Source organism: Hirundo rustica, chromosome W (assembly GCF_015227805.2).
Source record: "Hirundo rustica isolate bHirRus1 chromosome W, bHirRus1.pri.v3, whole genome shotgun sequence".
In the NCBI taxonomy this organism is placed as follows: Eukaryota; Metazoa; Chordata; class Aves; order Passeriformes; family Hirundinidae; genus Hirundo; species Hirundo rustica.
In genome coordinates this window covers 5,843,091-5,867,196 of record NC_053487.1, presented here as the reverse complement: position 1 = coordinate 5,867,196, position 24,106 = coordinate 5,843,091, and the positions used below count along the sequence as shown (strand labels likewise).

General features: G+C 45.2%; 1 protein-coding gene across 1 annotated transcript in view; it reads left to right on the top strand.

The window, feature by feature from the left end:
- Positions 1 to 24,106, top strand: part of GPC4 (glypican 4) — a 115,622-nt gene that overhangs the window by 74,442 nt on the left and 17,074 nt on the right. The window contains exon 3 of the mRNA XM_040089075.1: positions 17,724 to 18,115. Within this exon, the coding sequence (XP_039945009.1) occupies positions 17,724 to 18,115 (392 nt within the window). The remainder of the gene's footprint in view (positions 1 to 17,723; positions 18,116 to 24,106) is intronic.

Sequence of the window (24,106 nt, the reverse complement as noted above, 5' to 3'; positions counted from 1 at the left end):
TCAGGGTAGTCTTAAGTAACCCATTGCACCGTCCAACTTTCCCGGCAGCTGGTGCATGATAAGGGATGTGATATATCCATTCAATGCCATGTTCTCTAGCCCAGGTGTTTATAAGGCCGTTCTTGAAATGGGTCCCATTGTCTGACTCGATTCTCTCAGGGGTGCCATGTCTCCACAGGACCTGCTTTTCAAGGCCCAAGATGGTATTCCAAGCAGTAGCATGGGGCACAGGGTAGGTTTCCAACCATCCAGTGGTGGCTTCTACCATAGTCAGCACATAGCACTTGCCTTGGCAGGTTTGGGGAAGGGTGATGTAGTCAACCTGCCAGGCTTCCCCATACCTGTACTTCAACCATCGTCCACTGTACCACAGAGGCTTTACCCGCTTGGCCTGTTTGATTGCAGTGCAGGTCTCACAGTTGTGGATGACCTGTGAGATCTTGTCCATAGTAAGGTCTGCCCCTCGGTCACGGACCCATCAGTATGTTGCATCTCTGCCCTGATGACCAGATGCATCATGGCCCCCACAGGCTAGGAATACTTTTCCTTTGTGCTGCCAGTCTAGATCCACCAGTGATACTTTCACATTGGCAGCTTTGTCCACCTGCTCATTGTTGTGATGCTCTTCATTAGCCTGACTCTTGGACACATGTGCGTCCACGTGTCAAACCTTCACGGTCAGCTTCTCTACTCGTGCGGCGATGTCCTGCCGAATCTCAGCAGCCCAGATGGGTTTCCCTCTGCACTGCCAGTTGGCCTTTTTCCAGCGATTCAGCCATCCCCACAGAGCATTAGCTACCATCCATGAGTCGGTGTAGAGATAGAGTCTTGGCCACTTCTCTCGTTCGGCAATATCCAAAGCCAGCTGGACGACTTTAAGCTCTGCAACCTGACTTGATCCTCCTTGTCCCTCGGTAGCTTGTGCAACTTGTCATGTGGGGCTGCATACTGCAGCTTCCCATTTCCGGTTAGCGCCTACAATTCGGCAGGAACCATCAGTGAAGAGGGCATATTGTCTTTCAGTCTCCGGTAGCTCGTTATACGGTGGGGCTTCCTTGGCACGTGTCACTTGTTCCTCCTCTTCTTCAGAAGATAATCCAAAAGTCTCACCTTAAGGCCAGTTAGTTATAATTTCCAGAATCCCAGGGCAATTCGGGTTTCCAATACGGGCGCGCTGTGTGATGAGGGCAATCCGTTTGCTCCATGTGGTGTCAGTGGCATGATGCGTGGAAGGAACCTTTCCCTTGAACATTCACCCCAGCACCGGTAGTCGGGGTGCCAAAAGCAGCTGCGTTTCAGTGCCAATTACTTCCGAGGCAGCTTGAACTCCTTCATAGGTGGCTAAGATTTCCTTCTCTGTGGGAGTGTAGTTGGCTTCAGATCCTCAGTAGCTTCGGCTCCAGAATCCCAGTGGTTGGCCCCGAGTCTCCCCAGGCACCTTCCGCCAAAGGCTCCAGGACAGGCTATTGTTCCCGGCTGCTGAGTAGAGCACGTTCTTCACCTCTGGTCCCGTCCTGACTGGGCCAAGGGCTACCGCATGAGCGATCTCCTGCTTGATCTGGGCAAAGGCTTGTTGCTGTTCAGGGCCCCAGTGGAAATCATGCGGGTGACCAGGTAGAGAGGGCTCACAATCTGGCTGTACTCGGGAATGTGCATTCTCCAAAAGCCTATGGCACCTGGGAAAGCTTGTGTTTCCTTCTTGTTGGTTGGTGGAGACATTGCAGTGATCTTGTTGATTACTTCTGTGGTGATCTGGTGATGTCCATCTTGCCACTTGACTCCCAGACTCTGGATTTCTTGAGCCGGTCCCTTAACCTTACTTCGCTTAATGGCAAAACCAGCTTTCAGCAGAATCTGGATGATCTTCTCTCCTTTCTCGAAGACTTCCCCTGCTGTATTCCCCCATACAATGATGTCATCAATGTACTGTAGATGTTCAGGAGCCTCACCTTTTTCCAGTGCAGTCTGGATCAGTCCATGGCAGATGGTGGGGCTGTGTTTCCACCCCTGGGGCAGTCGGTTCCAGGTGTACTGCACGCCCTTCCAGGTGAAGGCAAACTGGGCCCTGCACTCTGCTGCCAAAGGAATGGAGAAGAAGGCATTGGCAATATCAGTGGTTGCATACCACTTTGCTGCCTTGGACTCCAGCTCATACTGAAGCTCCAACATGTCTGGCACAGCAGCGCTTAGTGGTGGGGTGACTTCATTCAGAGCACAGTAATCCACCATCAGTCTCCATTCTCCACTGGACTTACACACTGGCCATATAGGGCTGTTGAAAGGTGAACGAGCCTTGCTGACCACCCCTTGGCTCTCCAGTTTACGAATCACCTCATGGACAGGAATCACAGAGTCTCTGTCTGTGCAGTATTGCCGACGGTGTACTGTTGTTGTGGCGATTGGTACTCGTTGTTCTTCAACTCTCAGTAGTCCCACAGCAGAAGAGTCGTCTGAGAGACCAGGCAAGGTATTCAGTTGTCTGATGTCTTCTGTCTCTACAGCAGCTATCCCAAAAGCCCAGCGATATCCTTTTGGGACTTTGAAATATCCATTTCTGAGATAGTCTATGCCGAGGATGCATGGGGCCTCTGGGCCAGTCACGATGAGGTGTTTTTGCCACCCATTCCCGGTTAAACTCACTTCGGCCTCCAATACAGTCAGCTGCTGGGACCCTCCTGTCACCCCAGAAATAGAAATGGAGTCTGTTCCTGCATACCTTGATGGCATCAGGGTACATTGGGCACCAGTGTCAACCAAAGCCATATATTTTTGTGGGTCAGATGTGCCAGGCCATCGGATCCACACAGTCCAATAGATCCAATTGTCCCTTTCCTCTACCTGGCTAGAGGCAGGGCCCCCCTATTCCTGGTCATGGTACACGTTGCTCTCTTCCTGCAAATATGTTCCTGAGGTCCCTTCAAGAGGATCAGTCATATCATCCTTTCTATACCATCTGGAGTTCTGTGCCTGAGAGACTGGAGCAGTGTTGACTGTAGATGAGCTCTTTGTGGTAGGTGTCTCTCTCTTCAGAGGTGGAGAGGTGGGTTTTCCATCCCACTTCCTCATGTCTTCTCCATGCTCCCGAAAAAAAGACCAGAGGTTACCCCGTGGAGTGTATCCTCTCTCCCTGGCTGGTGGATACCAGCTCCTAATGGCAGAGACTCTTGTTGGTTCTGGCGAGATGTGGTAAATTATTCCTTAAGTTCCTTTTTCAGTTTCTGATGGCCCTCTTCAATCAACCTCCAGACTTAGCCAGCCTTGTTTCCACGGATGAGACATGGGTACGAAATGGGGCGGTGACAGTATCCTCGTAAATTCTTAGTTTATTGACCAAGACACCCACATAGTCCCCGCCTTCCCTCCATTGCAGCGTTGGCAGGTAACGGGAGTACGTCTCTGGTCCAAGCCGTGCGAATCTCAACCACATCTGCGATGTGCACTGGACATCATCTGGGCTTTTAGGAAATCTCTCGTCTTCTGAGAAAATGATCTCCAGCACAGCCAATTCCCTCAGGCATCGGGTACCTTGTTCCATTGTGCTCCATTTTCCTTGGTGCACCTGGAGGTCTTCTTTACAAAGGTATCTGTCCCTCACACTTGTTAGCAGTCGCTGCCAGAGGCTGAGAGTTTGTTGGGTTCTCCCGATCCCCTGGTCAATGACCACATCCCGGGACAGCGATCCCAGTTGCCTGGCCTCACTTCCATCCAGAATGGTGTCATTGGCTGCAGCGTCCCAGATGCGGAGCAGCCAGGTCAGGATGGACTCGTTTGTCTGGCGGGTGAATTCCCTCCGCAGGTCACGCAGTTCACCCAGGGATAGAGAGCGGGTGACGATCTCTGGCTCTGTCTCTTCTGCTGAGTGCGAAGGTCCTGCCACATCCTCCTCAGTCACTATGCGGGCTGATTTGCTCTTTGATTTCTTCTTCTGAACAGGGGCAACTGCTACTGGTTTAGGTTGTTCTGCTTCAGTGATGGTTTGTGTGGAGATGCTGACGGCACCTTTGGTTTCTTTCTCCTCTGTGACAGCTTGTGTAGACACTGACACTGTTGCTTTGTTTTTGGTTCCTTTCTCCTCTGTGATGGTCTGAGTAGATGCGGATGCTGTTTTCTCTGTGACAGTTTGTGTAGACACTGATGTCGTTGTTTTGCATTTGTTTCTTTTTCCCTCTTCCTCAAGGAGATGCTGCACCACCCCATGTAGTGTTTGATTTCTAAGCATGGTGAGCATCGTGCAGGCCATGCAGAGAAGACAAAGCAGAACTAACAACAATATTATGCTGTCCTTGGCACCTAGAAAAAACTCAATACTTTTGAAAACTGCTGTGTCAGGCCTAAAAGACTGGAAAAAATCATTTTTTACCCCTCCCCACAGGGGCTGGGTGCGATTGATGAGAGCCCAGATGTAGCATTCTGGACCAGGACAAGAAAACAAAATAGAGTATATATTCTGAATGATGCTCATTGCCTCAGAGGTTATAATACAATAAACATAATAGACCAATAAATCAATTTTGGTACCATACCCTGGTCTACACATGAGCATTAAGACCGGCAGATACTGCCCCATGTGTGGGAAAATGTAGGGAGATAGGTATAAGATATATGAAAGCATGTTGAGCATCATAGCGGACAGCTGGGGTTTTTTTCTCACTACAAAATTGCAATTCTGACTTTTCTCAGTACCTCCTGCCCCACGTTGGGCACCAAAAAAATATGTGCTGGCTTGAAAGCAAAACCAGCGAGAGACTCCAAGTCAGAAAAAAACCAATTTAATAGGAGAGGAAAAAAAAGGTAAGATAAAATAAAATAAAACACATGCAATAGTACAAAAAAATCACTGACAGAGTCAGAATACAACCTGGCACCGTGGTGGTAGCAGTCCAGATGAAGTGGTCTTGTTGAAGCAGTGTTCCCGCAGAAAGGTCTGGTAGCTCTTGTCCTCTGGGAATCCAGTGGGTAAGGCTGCCTGTGCTGTCCCAAATCCCAGGTTATATCCAGGTGGGAATGCTTGGCTCCTCCCCCTGGGCAGAGCATCTCACAATGGGCTGATAGCATTTTATCAGTCTTGTAATGGGTCCTTGATTGCCCATTAAACAGAGATAACTCCTGGAGGGAGTTATCTATGAGTCATGCAGCAGGGTATTGATGGGCCATTAACAGAAGATAGTCCAGAGGGACAGGGCAAGAGAAACACTGACCAACCTAGTTTCAACATCTCATGTAGATGGTGATAGAATACATACTTTGGGCACATCTGTGCTGGCTTGAAGGCAAAACCAGCGCGAGACTCCAAGTCAGAAAAAACAATTTAATAGGAGAGGAAAAAAAAGTAAAATAAAATAAAACACATGCAATGGTACAAAAGATCACTGACAGAGTCAGAATACAACCTGAAACCGTGGTGGTAGCAGTCCAGATGAAGTGGTCTTGTTGAAGCAGTGTTCTTGCAGAAAGGTCTGGTAGGTCTTTTCCTCTGGGAATCCAGTGGGTAAGGCTGCCTGTGCTGTCCCAAATCCCAGATTATATCCAGGTGGGAATGCTTGGCTCCTCCCCCTGGGCGGAGCATCTCGCAATGGACTGATATCATTTTATCAGTTTTGTAATGGGTCCTTGATTGCCTATTAAACAGAGATAGCTCCTGGGGAGAGTTATCTATGAGTCATGCAGGACGGCATTGATGGGCCATTAACAGAAGATAGTCTGGAGGGAGGGGGCACGGGAAACAGTGGTGCACAACTTAGTTTCAACATTTCATGTAGATGGTGATAGAATACATACTTTGGGCACATTTTACATTCTAACCTAAGACAACATCTTACATTGTAACCTAGGACACTGACTCCTACACATTCTTCTGTGGACGGGGTGTTCGGCAGAGGCTTGGAGAGACTACAGGACAGAGATCTTTTTGCTTTTAGTTAGTTTCAGCTAGCTAGGGCAGAGAAGTTCCCTGGACTGTTTTTTTTTTCCTTTTTTCTTGGAACTCTTTAAACCTACTCTAGACTGAAAAACCCAGGGGAGCACTAAAGGCTTGCACCTGCGGCCCACCGGGGCCTGGAGCTCGGCATTTTCCAGCAGCGCCAGAGGGACTGGGACTGATGAGAGACTGAGAGAGAGCCGAGCTACATCCACGGCAAGAACTTTCTCAATTTGCCATCTCACTCCAGAATGAGAGTTTTTATTGTTTCATATTATTCATTCTTTATACTTGTATGCACTTTGTTTGTTAAGGAAAATAGTTTTTTCACTTTCTCCAAAGAGGTTTTTACCAGACCGGTTGGAGGGAGGGGCCGTTTAAGTTTGCTTCCCAGAGGGATCCCATTCAGGGGTTTTCTCCCAAATTTGTCCCTAAAACAGGACAATACTTTTATTGGTGCCCACTGCGGGGCTTGAGAGAGTGGAAAAAAGTTGTAGTGATTATTAATTGTATTTTCGTTGTCCTTTGTGTGGGGATAAAACAGTCATTAGCCATGTTGCTCCTTGAATTCCTCATGTCTCTTACAATGGAGTCCTTTCTGCATTTCTGTTCCCAAGGCTTTTTTTAAGTTTTAATACCTTTCTAGTCCCTAGGTTTGTTTTCTTATCCAAAAATAGCTCCAATGTTATCCCTAACATATAGCTTTTACACTAGGGATGCACAAATTAGAATAGCTATTTTGTTGGGCTCAGTGATTATGATTTACAGGAAGTTTATAAAAGTACTAGTGTTTGTGCCAGGTATGTTCGGTTTATGGTTTTTTCGTCCTACCCTGCGTCCTAGTTCCAGCAGCATGTTTTGGAAATTTATCAATAATTGCACCCAGTTTTTTAGAGGAGGAGTAGGGGTCGAGGCTCTTCAACCTCTCCTTTCCTTCTTCTCTTTTGAGTCAGTTACATCACTTTTAGAGAATGTTCAGGGTCTCTTGAATGTTAGACACCACCTTCCTAGTATTTCAGCTGGTTACCTTCCTCTATATAGTTTATAGCTTTTCTAGAATGAGTTGCACACTGCTAGATACTGTAGGGCAGCAGACAGAGGCAGGGGAGCAAGGAGATAAATCAGTCACTCAGGCTGTAGCCAATCCCACAGCTACTCAGGTTGCAGCTAAACCAGACACTGGGGCTAAGACACTGGCAGTTGCTGCAGTAAAGAAGGGAAAGAAGCGCATGCACAAAACCGATCGACCAGTAGACGATGATTCAGGTGAGGGATCCTCAATGCCTCCTGACACCTAATCAAGAGCCGAACCAACTAACAAACAATCAGAAGCCCCACCAACTAGCACGAGATCGAGAGTTCGACCAACTAGCACACAATCAGAAGCCAAATCAACTGGCATAAAATCAGGAGCCCGACCAAATGCTACAAGATCAGGAGATAGTATTGAGTCCTTTTCCCTGAAGTACCTTCGTAGCCTAAGAAAAGATTACACTCAACGACCTGATGAATCTATAATTAGTTGGTTAGTCCGTCTTTGGGATGCTGCAGGCGAGGCTACAATGCTGGATGGCACTGAAGCAAGGCATTTAGGATCCCTGTCACATGATCCAGTTATCGACCAAGAAATGATGAAGGAGGTTCACCCTTGCAGTCTCTGGGAACGGGTCCTGGGAAGTGTGGCACAAAGATATCTGTGTGCAGACAATCTCTATATGCAGCAAACACAGTGGAAAACCATTGAACAAGGGATTCAGCGCTTGAAAGAAATGGCAGTGGCAGAGATTGTCTTCTCAGATGACCTAAACACTAGGAACCCTGACTTGGTACCATGTACACCTGTGATGTGGCGAAAACTTGTACGACTTGGGCCACAAGAATACTCTTCTGCTTTAGCAATAATGAAGTGGGATGACATGGAGGACATTGTGCTTGAGATGGCGAAGAAGCTCCGAGCAAATGCAGATGCCGTGCATAGTCCAACACATACAAAAATTGCAGCTCTAGAAACACGTATTCAAAAATTTGAAAACAGGATAGAAGAAAATCACAAAAAACTCAGGGAGGAAATGAAAGAGGGCTTTCTCCAAATCACTGCAGTACAGGTCAGAGGTTCTAGCACCACACGCAAACATTCCCCAGATAGAGAAAGAAAAGGCATCCCACGGGCTAAGCTGTGGTCCTTCCTGTGTGATTGTGGAGAAAACATGAGAAGATAAGATGGAAAATCTACTGATACTATGGCACAATGACTGCATGAATTGTTGGATGGCAAGACTGTAAAAAGTAATTCTACCAAGAAAGAAGCAACTCCAGTTACCCAGACAAATAAGGATAACCAGGCTTAGAGAGGCCCTGCCTCTAGCCAGGTAGAGGCTAGGGAAAACCATATTTCTTAGACTGTGTAGATTTGTTGGCCTAGCACATTAAAACCACAAAAATATGAGGCCTTCGTTTACACTAGTGCACAGTGCACATTACTCCCATCAAGACATATGGGAAAAGAATCTGTTTCCATTGCTAGTGTAACAGGGAGTTCACAAGATTTTACTTTAGTGGAAGCTGATGTGAGCCTGACTGGAAATGTGTGGAAGAGACACCCTATTGTGACTGGCCCAGAAGCTCCATGCATTTTGGGCATGGACTTCCTCCGAAATGGGTATTTGAAAGACCCAAAGGGATTCAGGTGGGCATTTGGGATAGCAGCTGTAGAGACAGGGGGTGTTAAACAGTTAAAGACCTTGCCTAGACTATCAGAGAACCCATCTACTGTAAGTCTTCTGAAAGTAGAAGAGCAATGAGCGCCAATTGCCACTTCAACAGTACATTGCCAACAGTACAAAACAACTCGGGATACCATAATTCCCATCCACAGGATAATCTGTGAGCTGGAGAGCCAAGGGGTGGTCAACAAAACACCCTTCAACAGCCCCATTTGGCCTGTTCGTAAATCTAAAGGAGGATAGAGATTGACTCTAGACTATCGTGCCTTGAATAAAGTGACTCCACCATTAAGCGCTACTGTACCGGACATTCTGGAACTCCAGTACGAGCTAGAGTCCAAAGCAGCAAAGTAGTACGCCACTATTAACATTACTAATGCATTTTTCTCCATTCCTCTGTCAAAAGAATGCCAGCCTCAGTTTGCTTTCACTTAAAAAAAAGAGTGCAGTACACCTAGAACTGATTGCCCCAGAGGTAGAAACACAGCCCCACCATCTACCATGGACTAATCTAGGCTGCACTGGAAAAAGGTGAAGCTCCAGAACATCTACAGTACATCGATGACATCATTATGTGGGAGAACACAGCAATAGAAGTGTTTGAGAAAGGAGAGAAAATCATCCAGATTCTCCTGGAGGTTGGCTTCACTATCAAGAAGAGCAAAGTTAAAGGACCTGCTCAAAAGATCCAGTTCCTAAGAGTAAATGGGCAAGATAGACGGCGTCAGATTCCCACTGAAGTCATCAACAAGATCACAGTGATGTCTTCATCAACCAACAAGAAGGAAACACAGGCTTTCCTAAGCACTATAAGTTTTTAGAAAATGCACATTGCTGAGTACAGCCAGAGTGTGAGCCCTCTCTACCAGGTTACCTGCAAGAAAAATGATTTCCACTGTGTAGAAATTGCTTCCTCCTGCTGCTGAGGACTCCAGGACGGTGTAGATAAATGTAGACGAGAGATCTCTGAAGTTAGGTTTTAGAAGATGAGGTTTATTGTAAGGGATGTGGAGGCCTTGCTCTGAGCCGCTAGGCTGCAGCTCGTGGCAAGGCCTAGGAAGGTGGGGGAAGGGAGAAGTAGGGAGAGGAAATTCCAAGAGAGGAAAGTCCTCAGGGAAGGGTGCAAGCAAAAAGAGAGCAAAGAGCAAAAAGCAAAGAGACCGTCCAGCCCCCTGGGACCCCTTATCAGGGGTCTTCAAGGTGGGCTGGAACAAGCCTTGGGCCAATGGGGTTACAGATACCTGATACTTCAGGGGAGGGGTACAGGTGTGGGATGAACCATACATTGAGGGGTGAGACAGAACATTCCATTTGACCTCTGGGTCTGGCTGCAGGTAACTTTCAGATGGTCACATAACTGTTTTCCCAGAGATCCAGTATCTAATACATCTCAAACATCAAAACTTACTTTCAATTCTATCTCAGTTACAGGTTTCACATTCTCAGAATAGAGGCAATCATATTTATAGGGCTTTCTGGCTTCATCCTCCCCAACACCACTGGGGCCCTGAACAGCAACAAGCCTTTGCCCAGATCAAGCAGGAGATTGCTCATGCGATAGCCCTTGGCCCAGTCAAGACAGGACCAGATGTGGAGAATGTGCTCTACTCTGCAGCCAGGAACCATGGTCTATCCTGGAACCTTTAGCAAAAGGTGCCTAGTAAGACTCAAGGCCGACCACTGGGATTCTAGAGTCGAAGCTACTGAGGATCTGAAGCCAACTATACTCCAACAGAGAAAGAAATCTTGGCCGCTTCTGAAGGAGTCAAAGCTGCCTCAGAGGTAATAAGCACTGAAACACAACTCCTGCTGGCACCCCGACTACCAGTGCTGGGATAGTATTCAAAGCAAAAATTCCCTCTACCCACCATGCCACCAATGCCACAGGGAGCAAATAGATTTCCCTCATTACACAGTGCACCCATATTAGAAACCCAAATCACCCTGAAATTTTAGAAATAATTACAAATTGGCATAAAGGAAAAAATTTTAGTTTCACCTAAGAGCTCCTCCGTACAACCAATTGCCAGCAGAAAAAATATGCTATGCTCTTTTCACTGACAGTTCCTGTCATATTGTTAAGATAAAACGAAAGTGGAAAGCAGCTGTATGGAGCCCCACACAACAGGTTGCACAAACTACTGAAGGAGAAGGTGAGTCAAGCCAGCTCGCTGAGCTCAAAGCCATTCAATTAGTCCTAAACATTGCTGGAAAAAAAAAGTAACCAAAGCTCTACCTCTACACTGATTCGTAGGTAGTAGCCAATGCTCTATGAGGATGGCTGGAAAAGTAAAAAAAAGCTAATTGGCAGTGCAAAAGAAAGCCAATTTAGGCTGCTGATGAGTGGAAAGACATTGCCGCTCGGGTAGAGAAGCTACCTGTGAAAGTCCGTCATGTAGATGCCCATGTCCCCAAGAGTCAGGCTAATGAAAAGCACCAAAACAACAAGCAGGTAGATCAGGCTACAAAGATAGAGGTGTCAAAGATAAACTTAGATTAACAACACAAAGGAAAGTTGTTCCTTGCTTGATAGGCCCATGATGCCTCAGGTCATCAGGGCAGAGATGCCACCTATAAGTGGGCATGGAACCGAAAGATAGATCTAACCATGGACAGTATTTCTCAAGTTATCCGTAACTGTAAAACGTGTGCTGCGATCAAGCAGGCCAAGCAGGTGAAGCCCCTATAGTATGGCAAGCAGTAGTCCAAATATAAGTATAAAGAAGCCTGGCAGATTAATTATATTACACTGCCCCAGACACGCCAAGGTAAGCACTATGTACTCAAAATAATAGAAGCCACCACAAGATGGCTAGAGACCTACCCTATACCTCACGCTACAGCCCATAACACCATTCTAAGCCTTAAAAAACAAGTTCTTTAGAGGCATAGTACCTCTGAGAGGATTGAGTCAGACAATAGAACTCATTTCAAAAACAACCTCATCAACAACTGGGCTAAAAAACATGGCATTGAGTGGGTATACCATATCCCCTATCATGCACAAGCTTCAGAGAAAGTGGAAAAATACAATAAACTGTTAAAAACCATCCTGAAAGCACTAAGTGGAAGATCATTCAAAAATTGAGAGCAGCATCTAACAAAAGCCATCTAGTTAATTAACACCCGAGGTTCCACCAACAGAGCAAGCCCTGCCCAATCCGAGCTCCTACATACAGTAGATAAAGAGAAAGTCCCAGTAGTACATGTGAGAAGTTCATTAGAGAAGACAGTTTAGATCAATTCTACTTCAAGTACAGACGAACCCATCCATAAGATTGTCTTTGCTCAGGGACCAGGTTGCACATAGTAAGTAATGCAGAAAGATAGAACCACACGATGTGTACCCCAGGGAGATCTAATTGTTAAGTAAGAACTATGTGTAATTATCACTGTGTGCTGAATGGTACTGCCACTGTCTGTATATAGCTGTATATTGCATATTGTTTTTATATAGATATATGTGTGTGTAAAGCTAGAATATATTAGTTTTAGTAAGTTGACGATATGGGGATAAGGGGTGGAATGTCCTAAGGTGACTTTATGATGCTTGCTTCCCCAATCATCAGTTCTGTTTGTGCTGTATATTAAGTTCTGTGCCTTTAAAACTGGTTCTAAGAACAAGGAAAAGCGCAGAATTTGTTTTGAGAAAACTGCCTGACTCCTCCACATTCTTCTCCAGACGCGGTGTTCAGCAAAGGCTTAGAAAGACTGCAAGACAAAGATCTTTTTGCTTTTAGTTAGTTTCAACTAACTAGGGCAAAGAAGTTCCCTGGACTGTTTTTTTTTTTTTTTTCTTAGAACTGTTTAAACCTGCTCTAGACTAAAAAAACCAGGAGAGCACTAAAGGCCTGCACCTGCGGCCCACCGAGGCCTAGACCTCAGCATTTTCCAGCAGCACCAGAGAAACTATAATAAAAAACTAAGAGAAAACCAAGTTACATCCACAGCAAGAACTTTCTCAATTTACCATCTCACTCCGGAACAAGAAGTTTTATTGTTTCATATTATTCATTCTTTATACTTGTATACACTTTGTTTGTTAAGTGAAATAGTTTTTTTCCACTTTTCTCCGAAGAAATTTTTTACCAAACCAGTTAGAAGAAAGGGCCATTTAAGTTTGCTTCCCGGAAGGATCCCGTTCAGGAGTTTTCTCCCAAATTTGTCCCTAAACCAGGACAACTGGCAAAGTATGATTTGTTGTGTGTGAAAAATATTTGCGTTTGACAGCTTTTCACAGGAAGCCTGTCAGACTGATAATTTAATATGTGCAGATTGCTTGCAACACAGCTGTAAAACGTGCTTTTATAGTGCTGTAAAATAAGCAACCAAGGCCTTTGTGTGTTTGCTTTGTTTGAGAACAAGTCAATTTCTAATACAAATGAAAGGTGGTAATTTATTTTACCCAACAAACAGTCAAGACATAAGAGAGAAACCTGCCATTTTTCTTCTTGTGGTGGCAGGGTTAATGCTGGGTTATGTTGGTGTTTGCTAATTAGCTCATTTCTGTGATGGAGAGAATTAGTATCTAATTAGATATAGGGAGTTACTTGTCAGATTAGCATTTAACTCATAAAAAGGACTTTTGGGCTTTTTTCTTTTCCTTGCAGACATCTATGCCCATAACTTGCACAGAGGAAAGATTAATGTTCCTTCTGGTGCCCAAGCTGATTTCTTGATGTGGAGATAGAAACTGAGGATGCAGATTTACACTGTGCCAATAGCTACACTAAGATATATCTATAGATATAATTTAATTGCTGCTGCTGACCAGGTTAAGAGTGCTGTGCATTGCATGGAGGAAGATGCCATGCACATCCCACTGCTGGGTCCATCCCTGCTTGCTGGTGTTGAGTGACCCTTCATCCCCAATGCCACGCTTGACATCACCCCTCCCCAACAGGAGGCTCCACCCCAGGAGCCTCGAGGTGCCAGCAGTGGCACCCAGTGGCCAAGCCACAGGCACTGGTCACCAGGGCATCCTGTCTGGCACATCTGGCATGTTCAGGGATACAGGCATGTGCTGGGAGGGGTGGATGCTGACTCAAGGCTTCAGACATAGCCTCCTCTGCCCTCCTCCCCGTCTTCTTTGGGAAGTGGCACTTGAGAACAGGAATTTTTGGTCCATGAAAATGATGGTTGAAGCTTGAGCCAGAGACAACAGCGCTGTGCATGCATGCTGCCTCCTTCAGTAGTGCTGTGTTGGGCTTTTGGAAGTGGCTGGTTTTGGCGGGAAGTTTTAATTTCCTTTATTTACCTTACTTTCAGGCAAGGAAAAGCTGTTGTCTGGAAGGCTGCAGGTGCACAGATATTTGCTGCAAATTAGATTGCAGGGTTTTTTTCACGATAATTAATGAACATACCTGGTTTTAGCCCACATGAAAAATTGCTAAGGGATGAAGAGCTCTAAAGCCTGAATACAGTTTATTCAACTTCCACTTTGGAGTGTAACCGATAAAATGAGTTTGGGCAGAAGAATAAATTGGTTATGGTAATATGGATGTATTACGTAAGATAACTTTCTTGGCTTAAAACATTGCTTTGGGTTCTTTAGACTGATGGTTGGAGCTATCTGATAGGTTTGCTATCAATATAATTTCAAAAATCTAATTCTTTTTGAAGAGTTTGCTGACACATCTAGCAGGTTTTGTGCCTGGTACAGAAGTATTTAAATAAACAACTTGGTTTTACGGGTTAGTACAGTTTGGTTTTTTAGTTATAGAAGAATGTAGAATAATTCTCCAGGTCAGGACCTGGGAATTGCTTTAGAAAAGACAGGGACCTATCAGAGAGTTAGTTAGAATATTGGCATCTGTTTTGACCACTGAAATTGTTAGCTACGACTTTGGGAAGTACCAAATAAAGCCCCTTGATTTCCTGTAGGTGGGTCCTTTTTTCCTTCTTTCCTTTGGCCAGAGAGAGACAGGTAACATCGACTTGGGCCTGCTGCTCCCCCCTTTTGGAGGGAGCTGGCCTGAGGCCTGGCCAGATTCCATCGGCTCCTGGGTGGGGGGAAGGAGAGGTTGCTGCTTTACAACAAGTACTTTCTCCAAACTTCCCTGGAGCAGGGAGAGATCTCTGTCGGGCCCCTGATAAGAGCTATGGGCACCATTTAGGCTGAGGCCACCCCGATTTACACCAAGGAGTGGGCTGAGAAGGCATTTACGATCTTGCTTGGTTTTTTTGTGATTCCGGACTGCCTGAGTGCTCCAATCTCTGATGTTTCTGTGTGAGTTCTTCCTCCCTCACCAGCGCGGCCTTGAACATCTAATACCACAAGCTACAGAGGGAGAGACAAAGACTCCGAGCAGATTTAACCCTTTCCTGGAAACATGAAACTTCCAGAGTTTAGCCCTTCTCTGAGAGAGTAAGAAAGGACAGAGTAAACATAAAGAAAAAAACCAGCATGAAGTCAGTAGAGCAAGAGTGAAAAGACTATTGGGACAGAAGGTTGAAGAGTTGGTTGTTCCATTCTTACTTGAGCCATGGAAATGAACTCTATATTTAGATCATTCCTTTAAATCATGGGAAAGATATGAAGATATGCATTTGGGGAGATGATTGTTTGGATTTGTGTGTGGATTTGAGCAAAGGTGTTTGTGATGGACTAAGTAATATTAATCCTATAAGATGCTTGAACAGAGATAAAGATGAGAAGCTCTCTGCACCAGTAAAGAAGTGAGAAGATATCTCTGTACCTTGAGATGAAGAATCCTTTGCTTTGGAGTTATTCATCTTTAAACGGTGACACCCCAGTATGCAAAAGTCTAAGACCCATGACCCATAAGCAGCTTGGGAAACTGCTCCTGGGAGGGTCACAAAGGCAGGTTTCTCTAGGTGGTTGTTTTTGTGACAGTTAAAAAACCCACAAGAGAACTGTTCTAAGTTGTCAGTGGGATCCATGACTCTAAGAGAGACTCTTCCCCTAAAGAATTGATGAAAGACTATTGTCAGATAGTGAAACTGACTGAAAATGACAAGTTTTGTCTCTTTATGTTGTTTTGTAAGAAAGTGAACAGTTTGTAAGGGGAGGGAAGAGTGTTTTTGAAGTTTCATTCTGTTTTAGTTTTTTTCCAACTTTCTTTTTTCTATTCTTTTAGTGTGTGTTAATAAAACTATTTGTTAATTTTTAAAGTTGAGCCTGCTTTGTTTTTCTCCTAGTCTCTCTCCCACAGAAAGAGTAAGTACTAATACCAGAATTTAGTGAATGTGAAACCACTACATTAATTGGTGTTTCCACCTGGTTTTGAAATTAAAACTATTACAGTTGGTGATAGTAAAAGGTCTGAGCAAGGGAAGGAAGTGAGGCTTCAAAATGATTAAGTGAAATAGAAATTAATATACACCAAGCTAATCTCTGTAGTATAAACTCAACAGAAAAAAAATCTTCCTGGGGAGGAAATGCCAGTCATGGGAACAAAAGTGGAGATTCCTGCTGATATTGGACAGAGGACGTGTTGGGTGTTTGAAATCAATCTCCTCTTCCCTGGATCATTTCTTTAGTGCTCCTAAGAGGCTGCATTATATACAGCCATGTCAGGCACTGAACACCATGACTTTGTTCATCAGGAACTCATGGAATGTTTCAGTTTTTCCAGGAAATGTTTTCTGTGTTAAGCCTTGTACTGGAGCACTGAAGACGAAAATCTGAACTTCAGCATACTTTTAATGTCTTTTAACAAGGTTTAAATTCCCACTGGGCCAAAATATCCCCCCCCCCCCCCCCCCCCCCCCCCCCCCCGCATAACAAGTTCTAGCTCTAAGAATTGCTCTTTTGAGGATTTAGAAAACTACGGAGGCATGTTTTTAAAAAAATTATTGAATATGAGTCACAGAAAAGCAGAGGTCAGTATCCTCAATTGTTGGTGGCATGCATAAAATAATCTGCTTCCTCACCTAGCTGTGCCCACTCCGTGGGGTGCCAGTGCTCCCTGCGGGGCTGGAGCAAACAGGAATGGGAGGCTTTGTCCCAGTGGCACCTACCTTGCTCTCCTTAGCTGCCCCCAAGGCCATAGAGCAGGGAGTTTTTTTCCAAAATGGCCCAAATGCTTTTGGCCTGGTGGACCCCTCCCCTATTTTTTATTTTATTTTATCTCATCTATGCTAAATCTCCAAGGTAAAGGCTTTGTGTTAGAGTAGTTTGTGCTTAGACCCACGTGTCAAGGTTGTGGTGATGTGTTCTTGGAGGACATGTTCTTTAAACTGCTTCTGCAGTGGAATCATCATTGGGTCAACTTGTTATCAGTGTTGAAGACATGTGGTACTACCAAGACATGGCAGCAGCCACTCTCTGGGCTGTCCAGTGCTCCCAGAGAGTGAACCAAAGCAGGGATTTGCTTTTAGAAAGTGATAAAAATCACAAATCCTATCTGTCCTTTGTCATTTGAAAAATCTCTTGTTATTGTGCCAAGTGTTTAGCCCTTAGATTTTAAGCAAATTCTGGTATAATTGTGGGGATTCTTGCACTGCCACAAACATCTGAACCCCTTCTGCAATCAGGACCAATTAAGTAAGTGGCCAGGCCCTGCCCTGAGAAATTATGAACTTGCAGGATGGGACAAAAAACCTGCAGGTAGTTTTTTTAGTTTTTTAATTTTTTTTTTTTTTTTTTTTCATTTTTGAGGCTGGTTTATGATAATCTTGGAAAATGAATTGTCAAGAACTGGAAAGAATGATTAATTTGTGCAAAATATCTGTTTAACAAAACCACCTTTTTTCTTTCCAATATGTTGTTCTTTGAAATTACATCTTTTCAGATGCCTAAATGGAAACATCAGAAACTTTTGTGCTTTTTTTGTCTTTTTGCTGACTCTTAACCATTATATTCATATTTGTATCAGGAGAGATTTCACTCATACAAGTCTTCACTCTATAGAGAGTTTCAGGGATTGGTTTATTAAGAGTAATCAAAATTTTTGAGATATAGACATTGATGAAAATTTCTGGGAGAGTCCTTTAATTTTCCATTTTGATTTGATGATGGTGTCATTGTGCTAATCCTCCAGTTAAGCAGTGGTTGTAGGAGTGTGTGAACACACAACCCAGTGCTCGTGTTTACCATATCTTCTCTCCCTCTTTCCTAGAGTTCTTCAAAGAACTCCTGGAGAATGCTGAGAAGTCTCTGAATGACATGTTTGTGCGGACGTACGGCCGACTGTACATGCAGAACTCTGAGCTGTTCAAGGACCTCTTTGTGGAACTGAAGCACTACTACGTGGGTGGCAACATCAACCTGGAGGAGATGCTCAATGAGTTCTGGGCGCACTTGCTGGAGCGCATGTTCCGGCTGGTCAACCCCCAGTACCACTTCACAGATGAGTACTTGGAGTGTGTCATCAAGTACATGGAGCAGCTGAAGCCCTTCGGGGATGTGCCGCGGAAGCTCAAGCTCCAAGTGACGCGGGCCTTCGTGGCCGCCCGCACCTTTGCGCAGGGCCTGGCCGTCGCCAGGGACATCATCAGCAAAGTGTCTGCGGTGAGATCTGTCCCTTGACTGTTTGTCCCCATGCCCCTCGGACCCATGATGGGCAGCATCTCTCCCTGTTGTCCTGTACCTAAAGGCGGTGGTGGTAGTTGAGCACAGGTGGGACCCAGCCCCACCTATGTAGGCTGTGCTGTTGTGTGGTAGTCATGTTCTGAGGACACCACTGCCCAGTGCTGCAGCCCAGTTCCCCAGATGGTTGCTTTCCTCCTGTCTAGGGAACAGCAACAGCAGGAAATAAAATGCCTTCAGCAACAGCAGGAAATAAAATGCCTTCTGCAGTGGAAATAACCACGTTTGCTTGTGTAATGGCCATATCTTCTTCTTAACATTGCCTTTAAATTACAGTGAGTCACGGATGCTACAGGCATCTATTATGGAGCAGCTGATGATTTGCTCCTCACTCCAGGGCATGGGGAGAGGCAGTTCACATGGGCAAACAGCACTTCTGTGATAACAGTAAACTAGAGCCATCTGCACAGGGCAGAAGCCACTTGTACTTGGTGCCACACATGGAGCACAAGTTAGACCTCAGACTTTTATAGTAAAGTCACTTTTTGGGGGGGCTAAAACAGCTGTGATGTGTTGGTCCCTTAAATGTTTACCTCCCTCTTCATATAAATCAATTTGGAGTTGTTTAAGTGGGGTGACTGCTTTTTTGACATGAGATTTGTCTTTAATTTTAGTCTGAGTTGTATGGTATAGGGAACAGTCAATAATCCCCTTGAAGTGATTATGTAAGATAACAAATATTAATGATTTCCTATTAAGAAACTCAATTCATTTCCTGTGGGCTGTGAAAGATTTATTGTAATCATTTAACTGGGCAGAGAGATGTTTACTTTCTCTCTACCTGGTTATGGAGTAATAAAATGTGAGGCTGAAAGAGCAGGCAGGAGTTTGAATCACCCCAAGTGCCAGGAAAAAAAAAAAAGAATGCTGTTCAGATACTATTAGAAGCAGAATGCAGTTCTGTAGGCATCACAAACAGCATCCTTAAATGAGATAATCATTCAAATTTCTTTGACTTATGGGGATAATATTAAAATACTGTCTCTGAGGATAGTGGAAAAAAGAAGTCAGCTTCCATGTTAATTTTTCATTAAGAGAAATGCAGCAAACAGCTGGCAATAGGCCTGAATGTGTATGGAAGGGCAAAGAATATTAGCAAGGAAGGAGTTGCTTAACTAAAATACCCAGACTCCAGGAGTGAGTTGTAAGTTAGCAGTGATAGGTTTAGGTCCTTGGACACCTTGACTCCTCACCTAATAGAGATGACTCTTAAGTTAGATTAATGTGCTGCTGGTTGAGGATGGGTGTGTGGAGCTCTATGTGTGACATGTGGGGTCACTCCTACTTGATAACCAAACCTTTCAGCCTCAGGGCTGCTGTCCTGGTGGGAGGGAGAGGTGGTGGCAGATGAAGTGTTATGTCTGTGCCAGGTCACTGGCCAAGCCTGCTGACTCTTGGTTGGGGTTTCAGATTTGGTGGCCCTTGTTTTGTGGCTGTGGCAGCTCTTGTGGTCAGGGAATGGGGTTTTTACTGCTGTAGAGTGTGGATGAAATATTTGGGTGGGAGGTCTGGCCATTAAGCCCCTGTACAGTGCAATTACTTGATAGGCAGTAAACGTGCATGGGTGAGGGATCGTATTTATGCTCCATCTGCTCAGAATTCATCAAAATGTCTCCAGACTTGACATGGAACCACAAGGGCTATGGTCCCTGCATCTATTACGAATCAGTCATGAACCTGATGTGGCATCATGATTTCTCTTTCCCTTTTGAAGATCCTTGAGTGTAGAGTTACCTTCAACCCTAGAATTAATTGCATGAGTGTGGAAAGCTACCCAGAGTCCCACACAGCTGTAAAAATAGCTCACATGCCATGGACAATCACAGTTGCTCTACTTTCCACTTCAGTTTCACAAGTTGGACTGGAAATCCTACAATGGGTTGACTTTTCCAAGCAGTAACAAAAATCCCTTCTGTTGAATACCTAAGCTTTAGTTGAAGCAGTAGAAGGAATAATAATCTTCTCTGTAGTGTTTTAATCTCATTCAGTGGGAATCTAACATCATGTTTCTGCAAGACACAATGAGAAATCCTAGACAGGAGTTTAAAAGTTGATGTTTTTATGCCTGCTGCTCTGCAGTTGTGTTTTGGGGCTTCCCACATTACATATAGATTAGCCTGACTTTGCTGAGCTCTGTATAATGACTCCATTGACTTTTCTTCCTTATTAGTTTTATTCAGGAGTTGTAGTGAAATGACTGCTTATACCAGGGATTAACTTGAGGGATAAATCTTCATTCTTCTTTATGAAAAAATGTCCAAAGGAATGCAAATTAATTTTACTTTTAATGTGCTTTGTGACAAGTAAGTTAAAAACATTTTAACTGAAAATCTTCAGGAGGAGAAATACAAACTACTGCAAGACCCAGCTGTGTACTTTCCCAGAATACTATCAGGAGAGCAAAGAGCACTCTTCAGTGCAACAGCCTTGATAGCTTTTTAATGAGCCTAGATATTTTTATATCTTCACTAGGGAGTTGCATTTAGAAGGATATTGTTCTTGCATGAGTTTGGGAATAAAAGGGTAAAAGAAGAGAAAATATTGAAAAGCTGTAAGTATGCTTGATTTCTGAGCCAGAATGCTAGAAAATAACTTTAAATTCAGCCTTGAATGGATCAAAAGCTGTACCACTGTGCCAAAATGCACAACAGAGAGAAAGCTGTATGGTTTTGAGAGAAAGCACAGACTTTTTTCAAATTGTCTAAACCCCACAATTTCGATGCTCAAGTCTTCACTCCTTAAATTCCCTTCTTTAGACCCAAAAGTACAATATTTTCTAGATCTGTTCTGAACAGCAGATCTGTACAGGATGCTGTTTCTGCCTGTTAGAGATGTGTCCTGCCTCTGAGGTTGGCTGCAAGGGGCTGAGGGCCTCCAGTGCTTCTCTCTGTCCTGTGCTGGTGCTGGGTGCTTCCTCCCTGATCTTCCTGCCCCTGCCTTTGGGAGATGGAAATCTGCCTGTTCCCTAATCATTCTCCTGCTACTAAGCCCTGAACAAGCACTGAAGTCAGCCGGGTTAAATTGCTGCCAGCAGTGACATTTCCTGCCCTGGCCAGGGCTGGGAAAAAGGAGCAAATACAAGCCAGAGCCATGAGTGACTGAAAAAGGATGAGAACCTGCAACTGGGCAGTTCTCAGGCTGCTGAGATGTTCCCATAGTTGCATGCCATTAAACCCACAGCCTGGTGCAAGGTCATGACACCTTTGAGGGCAAAGTGCACTGGGGCTTTGACATGATGCCAGAGAAATCCCAGCTAGCTCACACTACCCGGACTGCACCGAGAGTGGCTGCCCCCGGGCTGAATCAGGCTCGGGTGGCAGTAGAGCAGAGCTGCTGATTCTGGCAGCAGCGGGGCTGCTCTCTACAGCATCAGTTGTGAAGCGCCGAGGATCGGAGTAAAGACCAGGGAGGAGTCTCTCGTGTGTGTCTCAAAGAACTTTATTCCCCGAGGGGGGGGGGGGGGGGGGGGGGGGGGGGGGGCGGCAGTGATGAAAAAAACAAAAACCCATGGTCTGCACTGTCTTTTAAATGGGGGAGGAACAGGGGGAGGATACAGTTCTTCAACCAATCAGGGATACAACTGGGAGGGGATTAAGGAGGGGCTAAAAATATTACAACCTATAGGAAAGACAATGGGAGTGGAAAGGGTCACATGGACCAATGGGGTTTCATGAATTAGGGGAATTCCTGGGCAGGGTTTTGGCAGGGGGTTGGGACAACAAGGACTGTCAGAGAACACTGGAACAAGGGATAGGGAATAGGAAGGATTGACATTATGTAAATGAGGTAACAGGTGGGTCTAGGGAGTGATGGACAGCCTGGGCAAGGGAGGAGAAAACTTGGGGTAAAACCAAACATATCAGGGGGGTAACAGGATCAAACCATTCAAAAGGGTTTACAAAAATATGCATAACACACCACCACAGGGCTTGTGGGGTGCAGGTCAGCTACAGGTATGGGGTGGAGATCCCTGTTTGTGAGGGAAGAAGTGAAATCAAGGGCTAGCCTCCCTGACATCATTTTGTAGGGTCAGGAGGAGCTGGAAGGGGAAGTCTGGCTGGAGGTCAGCAGCAGAGGCACGTGAAGTCTGAAGCATGCAGCCACCCAGCAGTGAATCCCTGTGTCTGTGTCACCGTCTCCCTGCAGATCAGGATGTGTGGGTGTGACCTGCACTTGGCAGTGGTGGTGAGAGTTTTCTGGAGCCCCCCCAGGAAATTTATACTGATAAACTGTTGTTTTGGGATTCTTTTACCACTTTTCCCTCTTGCCCTTGTGTCCTATAATTTGAGGCAGAACTGCTGTGAGCTCAGGACGCTCTAAATCACCCCCTCAACAAGCATTTGTGTGCTGAAAGCCACATCAGATGCAACTGCCACCAAAGCATCAAGGCTGTTGGCAAGGGTGTTCCAGCCTATCCTTGGGAACCCTGAGAAAGGCAGCAGCTTGAAAGTTGTATGCAAGAAATGGTGTTTAGTTTGGAAGCACAGTTATGAGCTGTAGGAAATAATGCAGTTTCATATGAGGATTACACCTACTTCCTCATCTGCTGTCCTCTGCTGACATTAGCAACCAAGAGGAGACTGCTGGAGATGTCCCCAGTGGGTGGAGGAGGTCAGCTTTCTTTGTATTGGCATTTCTGCCCTAATGAAGTGTAATGGTAGAAGCCAAGGAGGGAATTTTCTTCAAACTGTTTATGAAGAGAATTGCAGATGGGGTCAGGTGATTGCCTTCCCACAGGTGCTCCAAAGCTGGAGCCCAGTGGCTTTTTACCCCCTTTTGCTTTGAGTTGCCTCATCTTGAATGAGGCACCTGTGGAGCACAAGTTGAGCTGTTGGTTGACCTGCTGGTCTGCACGAGCAACCTGAACTGTGGCTCGTGTAATTTTTGGCATGGATACTGAATGTGGACCAGCCATTGGCTTAGGAGAAGCAGTGATGAAAATAATAAAGCAATGAATGAATAAGAATTAAGGCCTGTGTCATGACAAATAGTAGGGTGCTGAGATCTGGTTTTGGTAAAAGTTGTGCCCCTTCTAATTACCATTTGAGGATCTAAGAGTTTAGTCAGAGATCCGACCTCCCTCTGTGCAGTTTTTGCCCTTGGTTTGACTTAAGGGGAATGTGACTGTAATCCTCTTTCAGGAGGAATTTCATGTTCCTATGTCCAAAGGCTGCAATATTTTGCTTCAGCAAGAGCCAACCTTGCCAGGGAAGTGACAGAAATGGAATATGTTGCTTGCATGCATTGGGAAGGGATGGGGGGACAACACTTCTGCTATGTGGGTAACTAAGAAACAGCCAGAGGAACTAAGTAACCCTTTTAGTGTGTAGCAGAGAGACCTCCCAAGAGGCAGTGCTGTCCAGGCCGCAGGTTGCAAGCCACGAGGCCAGACCAAGGGGCTGCTGTGCACAAGGATATTTCCTTCCACATACCAGGGGCAAACATCAATGCAGAAAACAATACCAAGCACTTCTCCACATCAAAGATGACCCTGAGAAGACCTGCCAAGAATGTGACTGCATCTGCCTCAGTTCCAGCCATCTGAGGGCCTGTGCTAGGCCTTCAAAGCATGCTGAAGCAGCAGTCAGCTCAGATTTAGGGCTGGGAGTGCGTGGATAAGACTCTGGATTTGGAGCCGATGGTGTCATGCAGGAGTACTTCAGTCCACTGGCATGGTTTTGACTTTTTCTTTCTCTGCCCTGCACTGTGGTTCTGCTGCTAATCTTGAAAACAATGTGAGGGATAATTAAGGATGGTTTTGGTTGTAGATGCCCAGATAAATGTCCCTGCTGCTTTGCTCATTAAAGCAAATGGAACGCTCCTCATGATCTTTGGTGTCTGAGGCAGGGAGAGGCTTGTTCCTACAGAGAAAAAGCTTGATGTGAAAGGCCCTTTGGTCCCAAGGGCACCATG